Raw genomic sequence first — 12,854 nt, 5'->3', positions numbered from 1 at the left:
TGCCAAGCGTCCTTGGATACTACTTCCAAACAGAGAGAACCCTTTCCCAAGAATGAACCAAATTCTCAAGGGTCTCCTTCACTTCTCTAGTCAACCATTCTTTATAACTACAGAAGGCGACATTCAGCCAGTTCAGTAAACATCTCATTTTAACTCACTTTTGTATGTTTTTTGTGAAAGTGTCAAAAATAAATTGTTTTCATGAGTTTTCTACGATGTTAGAAAAAATGTTATTTTCTAATATCTTCACATTCAATACTTTTTCAGCACTTTTCCGTAGTTATATATGAAAGACAATTCGAGATAAAAGTCATAGTACAATGGAATAATATGTTGCACACCATTTGTTGTGAACCAAACTTGAAAGTCAGAGAAACTGTTACTAGGTGGTTCGTAGAATTTAGAAGCAAAGTCATAAAGGTCCTTACCAATACATAGAAAACTATTGTTGCTTGAACTGAAACTTGCATGACACATAACATTTTGAGGGTCAAACACGTTTCTATAAACCATCAAATCTGCTGGTGGAAGTATAAATTTAAATGGACCATCTGGTGGTAATGGTTCGTTCTGGTTTAGTAACCGAAGAAATTGTGCCCAAGAACGTTTGTCTACTTCCCAAAATAAAAACTCTGTATCTCTTGGAGGGTTAATTTTAATCTTTTGAAATGAAACGGTGGAGTTCATCTTGTCATATTCTAGTTTCAGATAGTATGTTCCATTTAGTAAAGAGTCGTATTTTTCTTGAAATTCCCAATAATATTTGTTCATTTGAGTTTGAAAGTCATTTAGAGTTTTCTCAAGACTTTCGTCTGAACGAACTGTAAAGATCCTCATTTCGTCAAATTTGTCTATTAGACCATCAGGACCTTCATACTGCCCATGAAAATATACTGCGAACATAAATGCGTTAGTTCTATTTGAAAACAAAACTCTTCTAAATCCTATTGCCTTTGCATCTGAAGGACTTTGAAGCCAACGAATTGGATAGTCAAACCTGTATGCTCGGGATGAAATTTCTTCATCTGAAATAGTCCTACCAGCATTTGTAAAGATATAGTCTAACGGTTTTGTATCTGCTACTTTTGTTCTTTGTTTTTCAACCTGAAGCATTTAATATATGTAAAAATATATTGTTTTAAAATGGTATGCCATATAGCTTCTTGAATTTGTTAAGAAGTATTTGAACGTATTTTCCATCTGTATCTCTAGTGTTTACATAAGCATAGCCCGCCTTAGTAAAATATACTTGTAATTTCCTATAGTTTACGCCGGTATAAAAGTAGAAAGAGTCTTGTTCTTCGCTATAGTAGTAAAACTCAAACGTATGCTTGCCATAGTCTGTAATTTCAATTGTTTCATCTTCTAGTTCGTCGACAAATTCGAATACAATATCTCCAAATTTGCCTTTGTTCTTATTGTTTTCAGAACGAGTGACCCAACGTAAGTTTTCAAGTCTATTGTCGTTTCTTATATGGTTTATATGGTCTACAAAAGGTAAATTGTTAGGATTCAGTATAAAATGAGTTGCAATGACAACATGTTTAAGATAGTGTTTTCCACCCATCTTCATAATAGCATATCCGTCATTTCGCTCCCATTCGCTTAAAACTCTTTTTGTCTTTTTGTTTCTGACTTCAAATGACTCACAACAGTGAATTTCATATTTCTCATCTAACAAACAAGTTTCCTTCAACTTGAGGTTCACTAACATCGAAAGGCATGTCCATAAGACGTTCTTCTTCTAACCTCTCTAGTCTGTTTGGATAATTGGCACGTGCTGTTTCCAAATCCATTTCGTAGCAAAGACCAGACAATTTGTCATAGACTTTTATGGGTCTTCCCTTCCTATATTTAAAATTCTTCGAAACTTTCCAACCATATCTTTGTAACTCTGCTTTTATTCTAGCAGACTTTCTGTCCATTCTATATGGGGGCATTTTTATAAAAATAAAAAAATATTTTTTTCTTTACTTTACATAACCGCCTGCTGCCATAAGTCTTTGACGCCAACCCATACCAGCTAATGAAGGTTGACTTGGTTTAGTTTGGAAACTAAACTTTGGTTTTGGTTTATCTTCGGTTTTTGGTTTTTCTTCTTCTATCGGTTTTTCGTCACTTTTCGGTTTCTCTGACTTTACTTCACTTGCAGGAACAGTTGTGTCGTCAACATCTTCATAAATATCATATGCCATTTGTTTTTGTTTTCCTTTCAACTTTTTGTGTTTGTTGTAAAGTTTAGAATATTTCGACTCTAAGTCAATGAGATGTTCTATAATGAACTGTTGGTCAGTGAAGTAAACTTTTCCATCTGTTGTCTCGAAAGCTCCTTCAGACTTCAATATTTTATTTGTGAGAGTCTGTTTCTTTTTTGAGATACTAGCCGTTCCATTTCTATGAAAAGTGACTTTATAGTTAGGGTTTGTATTTCCAGACCTGGCACTTTCTATTATTGAATTTTTCTCTTCATCTGTAAGTTCTTTGACAGGTTTTGACAATGGTTCTGAACTTTTTGTTTGTGGTGTCAAATCTACCGTTTCAACTTCTTCGGTCATTTCATCTCAGTAAAAAATTTTAGTTTGGTTTGTTTTCAACTGGTTGTTGTTGTGGAGGTGGGATGGTTCCTTTAATAATATCATTCAGTTTCACATGCTGAGCCTGACTATATGATATCGGTTTAAATGCTGGAAGCCGACAAATCCATCTTGAACTCATTTGTCTCAATGCTGCATTGTTCATTTCATCTCAATAAAAAACTTTACATTCCCCACGTTTGAGGCGGTTGAGGTTGGTTATTGTTTACCCACTGTTGTGCATGGTTATAGCCTCTGTTAAAGAATCTTTCACCTTGGTCCATATAGTGTCCTGCTTGGTTATAGTAGTCATTTGCTTTGTTATAATAGTTTCCTGCTTGTCTTCCTACATTGTCCATCCATCCTTGAACTTTTCCTCTTGTTTCAGGATTTGGAATAAGATTTGTTGCATCTCGTGCTACATCCCAACCTTTCTGTACAGTTTGTATAATAGGTTGTGCTTTCTCTTTAAGTATACCTAATGTACTCAAAATCTTCCTTCCAATTCCAAATGCACCTCTGGCTATTGTTCCCACTGCGGGTAAAAATCTAGATGCAACTCCTGCTAATGCGCCAAATAAACCCATTTCTTATGGGTTAAAAAATGACGAATCCGAACAAGGACCCGTATGTTTCTAAAGCGACAAAGAAAGCACTCATGATAAAAATCTTTAGTTCAACACCAAATGCTTGGTTTATGGATATCTTGGAAAACATTCCGAGAGTTAGAACAGATGGACCTCCATACTGGTTAATATTTGTTGGTCAAAACACAAGATACTGTGAAGCCATACCATTATGGTCCAAAAATATTTTAGATGTGAAAACTGCTTTGACAATATTCGTTGACAAATACCATCCAACAAAACTGACATCTGACTGTGAAAGTTCTTTCAAATCAGATGATGTAAAAAACTATCTGCGTTCAAAAAATGTAAACCAATATTTCATTGTCGACCAAAACTATTCTGCTCTTGGTGTCATTGACGGTTGTATAAAAATGTTAAGAGACTTAAACCAACCACAAGGTGGTGAAGCAAATGAAATGTCATATGACGACAAGTATAGACACTTCTCCATGGCAAAGATGAGACAAGTTTTAAATATTTACAATAACCGTAAACAAAAAGGTTTGGGAAACCACTCCCCGAAGAAATGAAAAACAACCCTGACTTAGAGAAAGACTATATATTTAATAATTTAGTCAAAAGAGACAAACAAGAAAGAATGCCGGGCTTCAAACTTCAGAAAGGTGACAAAGTAGGGTTGTTAGATTCCCGACGATAGGTGTCTTGGAAGATTTGCCTGGTGTCATCATAGTGTCTTTAAATCAAAAATTTTATTTTGGAGTTAGTTTTATTGATTTTTCAATAAAAAACATTTCTAAAACAAGAAAATAAAACGATAAAATATTTATATTTTATATAAGGATCTTATATATTTAAAATAAATATCATTTTATTTTTTTAATTGGTGTCTGTCAAACCATAATACACTATTCAAAAATTCAATGTGTCTTGTGGTTTCAAAAGACACCTTCAAATTGAACGATAGCACAGACACTATTGAATTTTACCCATTTTATTTAGTTTTTACCCTTTTATTTTTAAGAATTAATGACTGAAACAGCCGTTTTGCTATGACCTCAATCACTTTTATTTATTATTTTAAATATTATTTAATTTTATTATTTGAATAGGCCAACTTATATTTGAGAAGCTCAATTTGAGACCACTTAATACATTGAAATATCATAAATATTGAAATATTAAAAAGTGTATTTCAAAATATTGAAATTATAAAAATTTATAATACTGAAATTGAGACAAATTAATAAATTCAATGTTTTTTTTTGAAATAACTCTCAAATATTATTTTTTTTTGTTTATTTAATGATGAATAAATATGATTGCTTTAGTCAATCATAAAACTAATTTAAGTTTAAAATAATGAAAGGATAATTTGATCTTTTTTTAACATACAATTATTTTTGATGATTTGCAAGAATCTTTGAAAAGAATATAATATAGGTTCTATTTTTGTAAAATTTATCCAAATCATGTATTACATAAATTACAATTAAAACGATGAAAGAACCAAAAAGTGTGTTTTGTGTTTTGTTGTTGCGTGTTGGATGCGGGATCTTGTTATTTCCGAAATCGACAAAAAATTTGGAAATTTAATTTCCGAAATCGAAATTATATTAATGTTTTTAATATTCTTATATCAAAAGGATTAAAGTTCATTAAGAGAAAAACAATTCTTCTTCTTCAATCTATTGGCGCATTTATTTCTACACCATGGTGTCTTCAAAACGCTAATTTTTGATATTTTTAACAACCCTATGACAAAGTAAAAATAGAAATACCTAAACGCGACCCATATGAAAATACTATTGACTATGACAACAATGGGAACCCGACAGGTACTCACATTCGTGTTCGTAAAAATAGAAGAAAGTATACAAGAGAATATTATGAAGTTTTAGGCAAACATGGCAAAATGTACACACTGCAAGCAGAAGATAAAACTACTATTGTCAGACCTCGTTTCAAACTTGTCAAAGTTCAAGGTGGTATACTTTCAAAGACAGTTCCTGACAAATATAAGACAACTCCTGACGAATATGCTAAAGAAGTTGAAAATGACGACTAAGCAATTCTATACCATGCGTAAACTGTCATGTAAGGTGGCATGTATTCTTTACTTTGTCCCGTTGTTTGCGTATATCCTGAAACGAAATGTGTATGGTTTCCTTCTCCCTGCGTGTTATTCCAGTAACAATTTATAGCAAACTTAACGTCGTCTTTAACATCATATCCTTTCCCTTTTGTCATTCCTGACCAATCCCAATATCTATGACTATGCCAACCTGCTTGAGATGTACTTAAATCTATGTAATGACTGTGTGCAGGTAAATTTTCACCTGAAATCGTTTAACTTCCACTTGTTTCCTTTGAAGAGTTTGCACAATACAAAAACCTGTCGACTATTTGTTCCCATGCACCAACACCAAACATTACTTGAGGACCTCTTGCATCCATAGATGTATAAATAGAACCTACTGGGTTCATTAAATCAAACATATGAGATATTATAGGATTGTCTCTTTTGAACTTAAAATATAGTGCAACTATTTCAGGTTTCTTCTGGTTTGTGTCAGAATATTTTTTATAATATAATCTTATGTTTTCAGGGTAGGTAAAATCTTGACTATAATATTTATTTCTGTCATCTGTATAATAATATACTATTCTCGTTTTTTCTATTGCATTATATCTTTTATATCTATAATAATCTAAATATAATGTTAGCTTTTGTTCATCTACATGTGGTGTTCTGTCGTCATCTCCATAGTCATAATAATGTGGTGCTGGAGCTGGGTCAGGCAATGTCATATCTGCCATTTCATAAACTCTTAAATATTTCTTTTGTTCGTCTCCATATAAGTTTAAGTAGCAGTTGTTGTCTAATGGAACTTTAACTTGTGTACCATCATTCTTTTTATAGCTTACATACATTTCATTGTTATTTTTCGGAATGAGTTTATGCCGTGTACCATTTTTTAAGGACTGTACTAACTGCCATCTAAAATATTTATTTTCTTCATTGACAGAAAAGTCACCAACAATAGTTTCAATATTTTTTGTTCCTATCAAACTTTGGTATATTTCATTGACATATGTTTTATCTGCTTTATTTTCAAGGCTAACGTTTAAGTTTGTAATATCAGATATAGAATGTGTATGTCCAACGGCACTTTTCCTGTTTAAGGTTTCTTGTAAGTTTGTAATATCAGATATAGAATGTGTATGTCCAACGGCACTTTTCATGTTTAAGGTTTCTTGTAAGTTTGTAATATCAGATATAGAATGTGTATGAGTCTTATCTGCTTTTGTCTCTAATGTTTCCTTAAGACTTGGTATTTGGTTAATATAATGTATATGAGTCTTTTTAGAATATTCGTTTTCAGCTCTTGTCACTTCACTTGACATTTTATTGTCAACATATGTTTTGTCTGCTAGTTCAGGATGAGTATGTTCTTTTGTTGCATAAGCATTGTTAGCTCTTTCTTCTTCTTTTGCTATTGCATCGTCTACATATTCTTTGTCAGCTTGTTGTCAACATCTGCTTTCAAAAGAAGTTCATTTATAGGTTTCTCGTTTAAAGTTTCTTTTGTTGATTTATACAGACAGTATTGTTCTTATTGTCTTGAAATAGAAACTCATCTGTTATAGGGTTTAATGTCAGTTTTAAGTCACCCCCTTTCAATGACTCAGATATCTTAGAAATAGTTTGAAAAGTTTGTTGTGTTCTATTTAGAGCTTGCATAATGAGTTGTCGGTTGTGTTGTATTTCTCTCATAGACGCTGTTTCATTTGACATTTTTATTATAGATAAAATATGCTTCCAATAGAAAAAGAAAATTCTAGAGTTGCTACAACTAAACCATTAGATGAACTTTTTACTAATGTCGGTCAAAAGTTTGAGACAGATACCGTAAAGCATGAAGGCTATCGTTTTGACTACCCATTAAGATGGTTAAGAGACCCATCTGTCACAAAAGCTATTGGCTTTCGAAGAATAAAGTTCATTTCAGAAGCCATACATGGTTTCCCATTTACGGTCGGTTTTGAAGTTCGATACTATAACAAAGAAAAACGTATGTATGAGAAATTTGAACAAGGAAAACTTTTACAAGTTAATTTGCTTATAAACTTAGAAACAACTCTTCAAGCTTTTCAAGAAAAAATAAACGATATCTATATTGAATATGCAAACCAGTTTAACATTGACGAAGGAGAATACCATCTCGATATTATTTATGACAGGAAAAATGCAACTGTTAAAATCAATAAAATAGAAGACCTTGGAGAAAACGTTTATATTTCTACAAAATATAACAACTTGGCATGGTATAGATTTATGAGGATGTTAAATCAGCCTGCAGCATATCCAGTACACCCGGACTATTATGAAGTCGAAAACCCTAATGGAACATATGAAAATATTTTCGACCCAGATGCTATTATTGTTCATGCTTCATTTTCTGGTGCGCAAAACTCTTTCTTATGTCTGATGAATGACTTTTACGAAAAACCTACAAAGTTATATGAACCGCCGAGTGGAAGTATTTCAGACTTTCAAGTATGGTTTACTACAGATGGAAGAAAAAGAATAATTCCATTATACCATGCGTTTTACTTAGAACTTAGTTTCATATACAACTACTATCGAACGATAAAAATATAACTTTTTAATATACCGGTTGTGGTTGCCAACTTGACTGTGTGCAGGTTCAGGCTGTTGTATTACAGGAGCTTGTTCTTCTGGTTCAGGGTCTTTAGGTATAATACCAACAAATTGACCTACTCTTTTACCAATATTTTTGACACCGTTCCATACTCCTCTTCCGACAGATTTTTTCCATTCCATATACCTCTTCCAACATTTCGAAAGAAGTTTCCTATCTTACTGAAGAAACCATTTTACTATATGTAAAAATCTAATGTCCGCCTAGTCTCTTACGTTTCCTGTTGAGTTCCATAGCATTCTTTAACTGGAGCTCATACATTCTGTTTCTCCTCTGGTAGAAACATATTCTGGGTCAACTCCTGTGTTCGCGTCATCTGCATAAAGTTGTTTATATCCGACTTCAGGGTTTGTATAAAACTCTTTCCATCTCATATTTGCATACCATGGTGGAAAACCTAACGCAGCGTCATTTGACATGGCAGTTTGCATTTGTACATCTGTTGGCACTTGACCATAGTTTGCCATTGCAGTTTGTATTCTAACTTCATTTGGAATATTCTCTGGGTTTGGTTGTCCAGGTTGCTGTGCATTCGCTAAGTTCTGTGCGTCCATTTAATATTAGATAAAAATATCTCTTACGAGTACATATGCTGAACATTTGCAGGCATTGGTTCATCTTCATATTCTCTGTACTTTTCTGCCACGTCAAATAAATAAACGACACAATGGAAAAAACCTAAAACAAGTAGTCCTATTTCAAACCACATTTACTTACTAATAAAATTTCTTTATTGTGACACTTTCTCCAGTTTATAGGACCTCTCTCATATTCTATCTTGTCATATATAAACTCATAGTCATGTATGTCCTCTAACCATCTCATAACGGTTTCCAAACCACTTTTATCGGATGTAAAGTAAAAGCATGGATGGTTATGTATAACGTCTAAAGTTTCTAAAGAGTCTCTCAAAGTCCAGTCTACTTGGTATTGAAAATCCCATGTGTTATAGAACGGCGGGTCCACTATAAAGAAAACATTTTCCTTGTCTTTATATTTTTCATACAAATCTGTCCAATGACATCTCACAAACTCTATACCCTCAATATATTTTTCTATGTCCTCTTTGAAAACATTTGTATAGTTAAGATATAAAACTTTTGACATAAGTGTTTCAATGTCATGAACTCTTATAGAACCACTATATAATAGTCTAGCAGATATACTATCCCAGTCTATATATTCTGCTTTTTTCAAAACCTCTCTCACAATATTTTTCTTATCTAATGGTATACGTTCCATCTTACCTATAGGTATCTTTTCTTTTAACTCTTTCAATATATTGTTTGTGTCTGGAATATGTTTGAGACGGTCCATATAGTTGTCGAAGTCATTGCATATAATCTTTGAGTCTGGGAATATTGTATGACATAAATGGGATATATAGAAACTTCCACCGAACAAATCTACAAATGTTAGACCATTCGGTAGTTTCTTAAGTTCTCTCAATACAATATCTTTACATCTACTCTTATTTCCATAGAACGGTAACGGCGGTTTTGTAAAATTCATTTATATATAATAATAAAAATGTTTTTACCTGAAAAGTGACAGAAAAGTGACAAAACATGAAAACATATAATTTGTGAAAAGTGACACAAAAAGTGACATTTTAAAAAGTGACACTATTAATATGATGTAAATAACAACGGTTTTGGTTTTGTCACTGTCTGGTCGGCTGGGGTTCGGTCCTCCTCTTGGGTCTTGGGCAAAATTTCTTATGGGCTAGAGGGCGCAACGCGCCTGGAAGCCCTCCGAATAAAAACTTCATTTATACTAAACATCTTCGGGGCTAGAGGGCGCAACGCACCTGGAAGCCCCACTACCTTTTTTTTTGTTTATATATTCAAACCATTATCCTTAGTTTAGATATGTTGGCCAAAAATTTTCGTGTTATTTTTTGTGTTTAAGCATAAATTATGTATTTACTTATGAAAAATAAGCATTTTATTCATTATCATAAAGATATACCATAACAATTGATAAAATTTTTTAAAAAAAAATTGTGTATTTTAGTGGGTATTATTCTGGATAATGCCAATTTTTACAAGATTTAATATTAACCATATCAATAGCCGACTCAATGTAAAAATTTAGATATTATTTTTTCATTAATCAAACTTTGATAAATTTTAGTATAGTGAACGATTTTGTTTCGTGTATGATACAGAAATGAAAAGCTTAATTAATATCATTTTGCATTTTTTAAAGGATGTTAGAGTACATCTACATTAAAAAATCAGATTTGAACTGCGATACTGCATCAAATTGATGCATATCTGATAAGGATCTCAAAAGAGTAAAGTTAATTTTTTTGTGTTTTTTTAAGTTTTGGGCCTTAGTAAAACACCATCTTGAGCAATATTTTTGGGACGACGATAGACCTTATTTGGCCTTACAGTGGACCCTTAATTATGTTGATGGAGATATGTTTGATTTCTACCTCAATCTAATATGTCAACCAACATTTAATATAAGCGAGTTTGATCCATCCACTACCATTCCGTTTTTTTCACCACAAACAATTAATACTAATTAGTCGAACAATCGAATTTTTAAAGCAAGACGACACAGTAATGGAGCTTACGGGCCCAATTTACATCATTGGCGATATCCATGGCAATATAATTGACTTGATAAATATCCTTAAAAACATTGGCTTCCCACCTAAGACAAAAATGCTCTTCCTCGGTGATTATGTAGACAGAGGAGATTATTCCATTCCAGTCATAACCTTACTTCTGGCTCTTAAATCTGCCTATCCTCAACATGTTTTTCTGATCAGAGGTAATCATTAAGAAATATCAGTAAGCTCTGCATATGGATTCAAGCAAGAAGTTTTGGCCAGCTATGATGAAAGCCTATTCCTTAGTTTCCAGAATTTATTTAACTATTTACCTTTAGCTGCAATTATTGATACTAACATCTTTTGCGTCCATGGTGGAATATCTGAACATTTATCAGATATTCAACAGATTCGCAGGATACAACGTCCATTAGCTCCAATTGACTTTACACCAATGATTAAAGATCTCTTGTGGAGCGATCCAATGAATGGAATTTCTCATTACCTTCCTTCATCGAGAGGTACAGGAAGTTACTTTGGCTATAACTCAACAGTAGATTTTCTCAAATCTTCCCAAATGAAACAAATCATCAGAGGCCACCAATGCACAGAGGGAGGTATCTGTAAGCATTGGGACGGCCTCCTATATACTGTTTTCTCTTCTTCAAATTATAACAGGAATTCTGAAAACTTCGCAGGTCTTTTGCAAATTGACGAAAATTCGCAAGTAAGAGCTTACATTATGACTAAAATACAAAGAAAAGTTCCAGCACAAAATAAATTAGCAAGATCTCTCATTAACAAACAAGCGCTTAACAAACCTTTACGTAGATCATCACTATTTACATTTGGACAGCCAGTATTGCCTCCTATACGATCTAATAAGTCGTTTGGCTCCAGTCTTATTCTTCGTAATACTCCTGAATAAGAGATCTTGTTTATATACTTAATTTTACCAATAATTTGTTTATTTTATCGGTTGATAAATATATTTATGTATTTTTCCTACATTTTACAATCATTTTTACTCTCAAAACAAGAAATATAGATTTATGATTTAAATAACCAATAATAATTACATTATTTATTCATACGCTGAACAGCTGCTGCATATCTAAGCAATTCCTGTTTAAGATCTCTATTTTCATCTTCAAGGGACTTTATTTCCTCTTTAACCATTCTAATTTCTTCATCAAGTGCTCGACATTCATCCGCAATCTTCTGATTTTCACGAACGGTAGTTTTAATTTCTTCAATACTCTGTTTAGGACGTGATCCACTCATTCCTGTTGAGCGTCTCATTGTTTCAATATCATCTAATACTTGCTTTAATTGAGCTTCATGGTGATTTTCAAGTTGCTTAATAATATTTTCTGTGTTTTCAGCTTTTGCATTTGCTGATGCAATAGATTGCTCTACTGTCTGTCTTTCATTAGCATATTGCTGCTTAATAGCTTCAATATGCTGATCATAGCATTCTTTTCTTTGAGCAATTTCTTCATCAAGACGTTTTAATTCAGCTTCATGCGATACACGTCTAAGTTCTATAGCAGCTAATGTTTCATCTATTTTAGCTCTTGAATCTCTCAATTCTTCACGAGTGATAGACGTTAATTCAGAAATTTGATTTTCTAGAGCTGAAATTTCTTGAGCATTCTTTTTCTGATCATTTTCTGACTCACGTGATGCTTGTGTTCTGGTTGTCATGAATGTAACTTCATCTAATTGTCTTTTTGTAGCTTCAGCTTCATGACGAAGAGCTTCAAGTTCTTCCATTTTTTCTTGTAAAGCAATTTGAGAGTGTCTATTAGCCCAGTTTTCTGCTTCTGTAAGAGTTTGCTGGAAATCTGATTGAAGATTGTGCATTTCATCTTCATGCTGTTGTTTAATCTTATTTATTTCTTCTTCATGCTTTTGCTGAAGGATTGCTAATTGTTGTTCTGCTTGTTGTTGCTCAAATTCTTCTTCATCAGTACGTTGCTGATTTTGAAGATTTTGAAGAATTGCTGTTTTTTCTTCTATTTCTGCATTTAATTTTGCTAAAATACGTTCAGCATCTGCAACTACGTTTTGATATTGAGCTAATTCTTCTTGTTTAGTATTTAACATAGCTTGAGCTTCCTTATTCATATCTTCAAGAGACATGAATTGTGCTGGAGCTACAGAAACATATGGATTAGAAGGATTTGATCCGACAAGAGTGCTAGCAACGTTGTCGTTCATTTTCGTTGCCGTTTATTTTTAAATCCATCAGTTGATTTGTTGATTTTAATTGGACCTTTAGAATACAAACAGAATGAGATTTCTGTACACATAATTTCAGGACTTGAAAATCAAGATTTTGTTTCAAATCATGACGAATTTGTTGTATTCTGTTATATATCATAATTGCACTAGTGTA

General features: G+C 32.7%; 10 protein-coding genes and 1 pseudogene across 11 annotated transcripts, besides 1 other annotated feature; 4 read left to right on the top strand and 7 right to left on the bottom strand.

Annotated features, from left to right (window-relative positions):
- Window positions 1-6,526: part of a mobile genetic element that runs on past the window's edge.
- On the bottom strand, window positions 253-903 carry TVAGG3_0677280 (uncharacterized protein; the record flags this gene model as incomplete). The annotated part of the gene is made up of 1 exon (XM_051242604.1): window positions 253-903. The coding sequence occupies one exon, from the start codon at window positions 901-903 to the stop codon at window positions 253-255; it is 651 nt and encodes a 216-aa protein (XP_051089191.1).
- Window positions 1,139-1,714, bottom strand: TVAGG3_0677270 (His-Me finger endonucleases family; the record flags this gene model as incomplete). The annotated part of the gene is made up of 1 exon (XM_051242603.1): window positions 1,139-1,714. One exon carries the CDS (start codon window positions 1,712-1,714, stop codon window positions 1,139-1,141), a length of 576 nt encoding a protein of 191 aa, XP_051089190.1.
- Window positions 1,971-2,555, bottom strand: TVAGG3_0677260 (phage tail repeat-like family; the record flags this gene model as incomplete). The annotated part of the gene is made up of 1 exon (XM_051242602.1): window positions 1,971-2,555. One exon carries the CDS (start codon window positions 2,553-2,555, stop codon window positions 1,971-1,973), a length of 585 nt encoding a protein of 194 aa, XP_051089189.1.
- TVAGG3_0677250 (uncharacterized protein) lies at window positions 2,575-2,739 on the bottom strand (the record flags this gene model as incomplete). Its single annotated transcript, XM_001581093.1, has 1 exon — window positions 2,575-2,739. The coding sequence occupies one exon, from the start codon at window positions 2,737-2,739 to the stop codon at window positions 2,575-2,577; it is 165 nt and encodes a 54-aa protein (XP_001581143.1).
- TVAGG3_0677240 (uncharacterized protein) lies at window positions 2,759-3,160 on the bottom strand (the record flags this gene model as incomplete). Its single annotated transcript, XM_051242601.1, has 1 exon — window positions 2,759-3,160. One exon carries the CDS (start codon window positions 3,158-3,160, stop codon window positions 2,759-2,761), a length of 402 nt encoding a protein of 133 aa, XP_051089188.1.
- TVAGG3_0677230 (uncharacterized protein) lies at window positions 3,178-3,732 on the top strand (the record flags this gene model as incomplete). Its single annotated transcript, XM_051242600.1, has 1 exon — window positions 3,178-3,732. The coding sequence occupies one exon, from the start codon at window positions 3,178-3,180 to the stop codon at window positions 3,730-3,732; it is 555 nt and encodes a 184-aa protein (XP_051089187.1).
- Window positions 6,527-6,977: 451 nt separating the features above from the next.
- On the top strand, window positions 6,978-7,290 carry TVAGG3_0677210 (uncharacterized protein; the record flags this gene model as incomplete). Its single annotated transcript, XM_051242599.1, has 1 exon — window positions 6,978-7,290. A coding segment is annotated over one exon (313 nt), but the record flags the coding sequence as incomplete, so codon positions are not given.
- A 209-nt stretch (window positions 7,291-7,499) lies between these two features.
- TVAGG3_0677200 (uncharacterized protein) lies at window positions 7,500-7,826 on the top strand (the record flags this gene model as incomplete). Its single annotated transcript, XM_051242598.1, has 1 exon — window positions 7,500-7,826. The coding sequence occupies one exon, from the start codon at window positions 7,500-7,502 to the stop codon at window positions 7,824-7,826; it is 327 nt and encodes a 108-aa protein (XP_051089185.1).
- Window positions 7,827-7,830: 4 nt separating this feature from the next.
- Window positions 7,831-8,061, bottom strand: TVAGG3_0677190 (annotated as a pseudogene). The gene has a single exon. A coding segment is annotated over exon 1 (231 nt).
- Window positions 8,062-10,286: 2,225 nt separating this feature from the next.
- TVAGG3_0677180 (phosphoprotein phosphatase protein) lies at window positions 10,287-11,459 on the top strand (the record flags this gene model as incomplete). The annotated part of the gene is made up of 1 exon (XM_001581090.1): window positions 10,908-11,381. The coding sequence occupies one exon, from the start codon at window positions 10,908-10,910 to the stop codon at window positions 11,379-11,381; it is 474 nt and encodes a 157-aa protein (XP_001581140.1).
- A 14-nt stretch (window positions 11,460-11,473) lies between these two features.
- Window positions 11,474-12,682, bottom strand: TVAGG3_0677170 (uncharacterized protein; the record flags this gene model as incomplete). Its single annotated transcript, XM_001581089.1, has 1 exon — window positions 11,534-12,676. The coding sequence occupies one exon, from the start codon at window positions 12,674-12,676 to the stop codon at window positions 11,534-11,536; it is 1,143 nt and encodes a 380-aa protein (XP_001581139.1).
- Between the last annotated feature and the right edge of the window lie 172 nt (window positions 12,683-12,854).

This window comes from Trichomonas vaginalis, chromosome III (assembly GCF_026262505.1).
Source record: "Trichomonas vaginalis G3 chromosome III, whole genome shotgun sequence".
NCBI lineage: Eukaryota > Parabasalia > Trichomonadida > Trichomonadidae > Trichomonas > Trichomonas vaginalis.
This window is presented reverse-complemented; position numbering and strand designations above follow the sequence as displayed.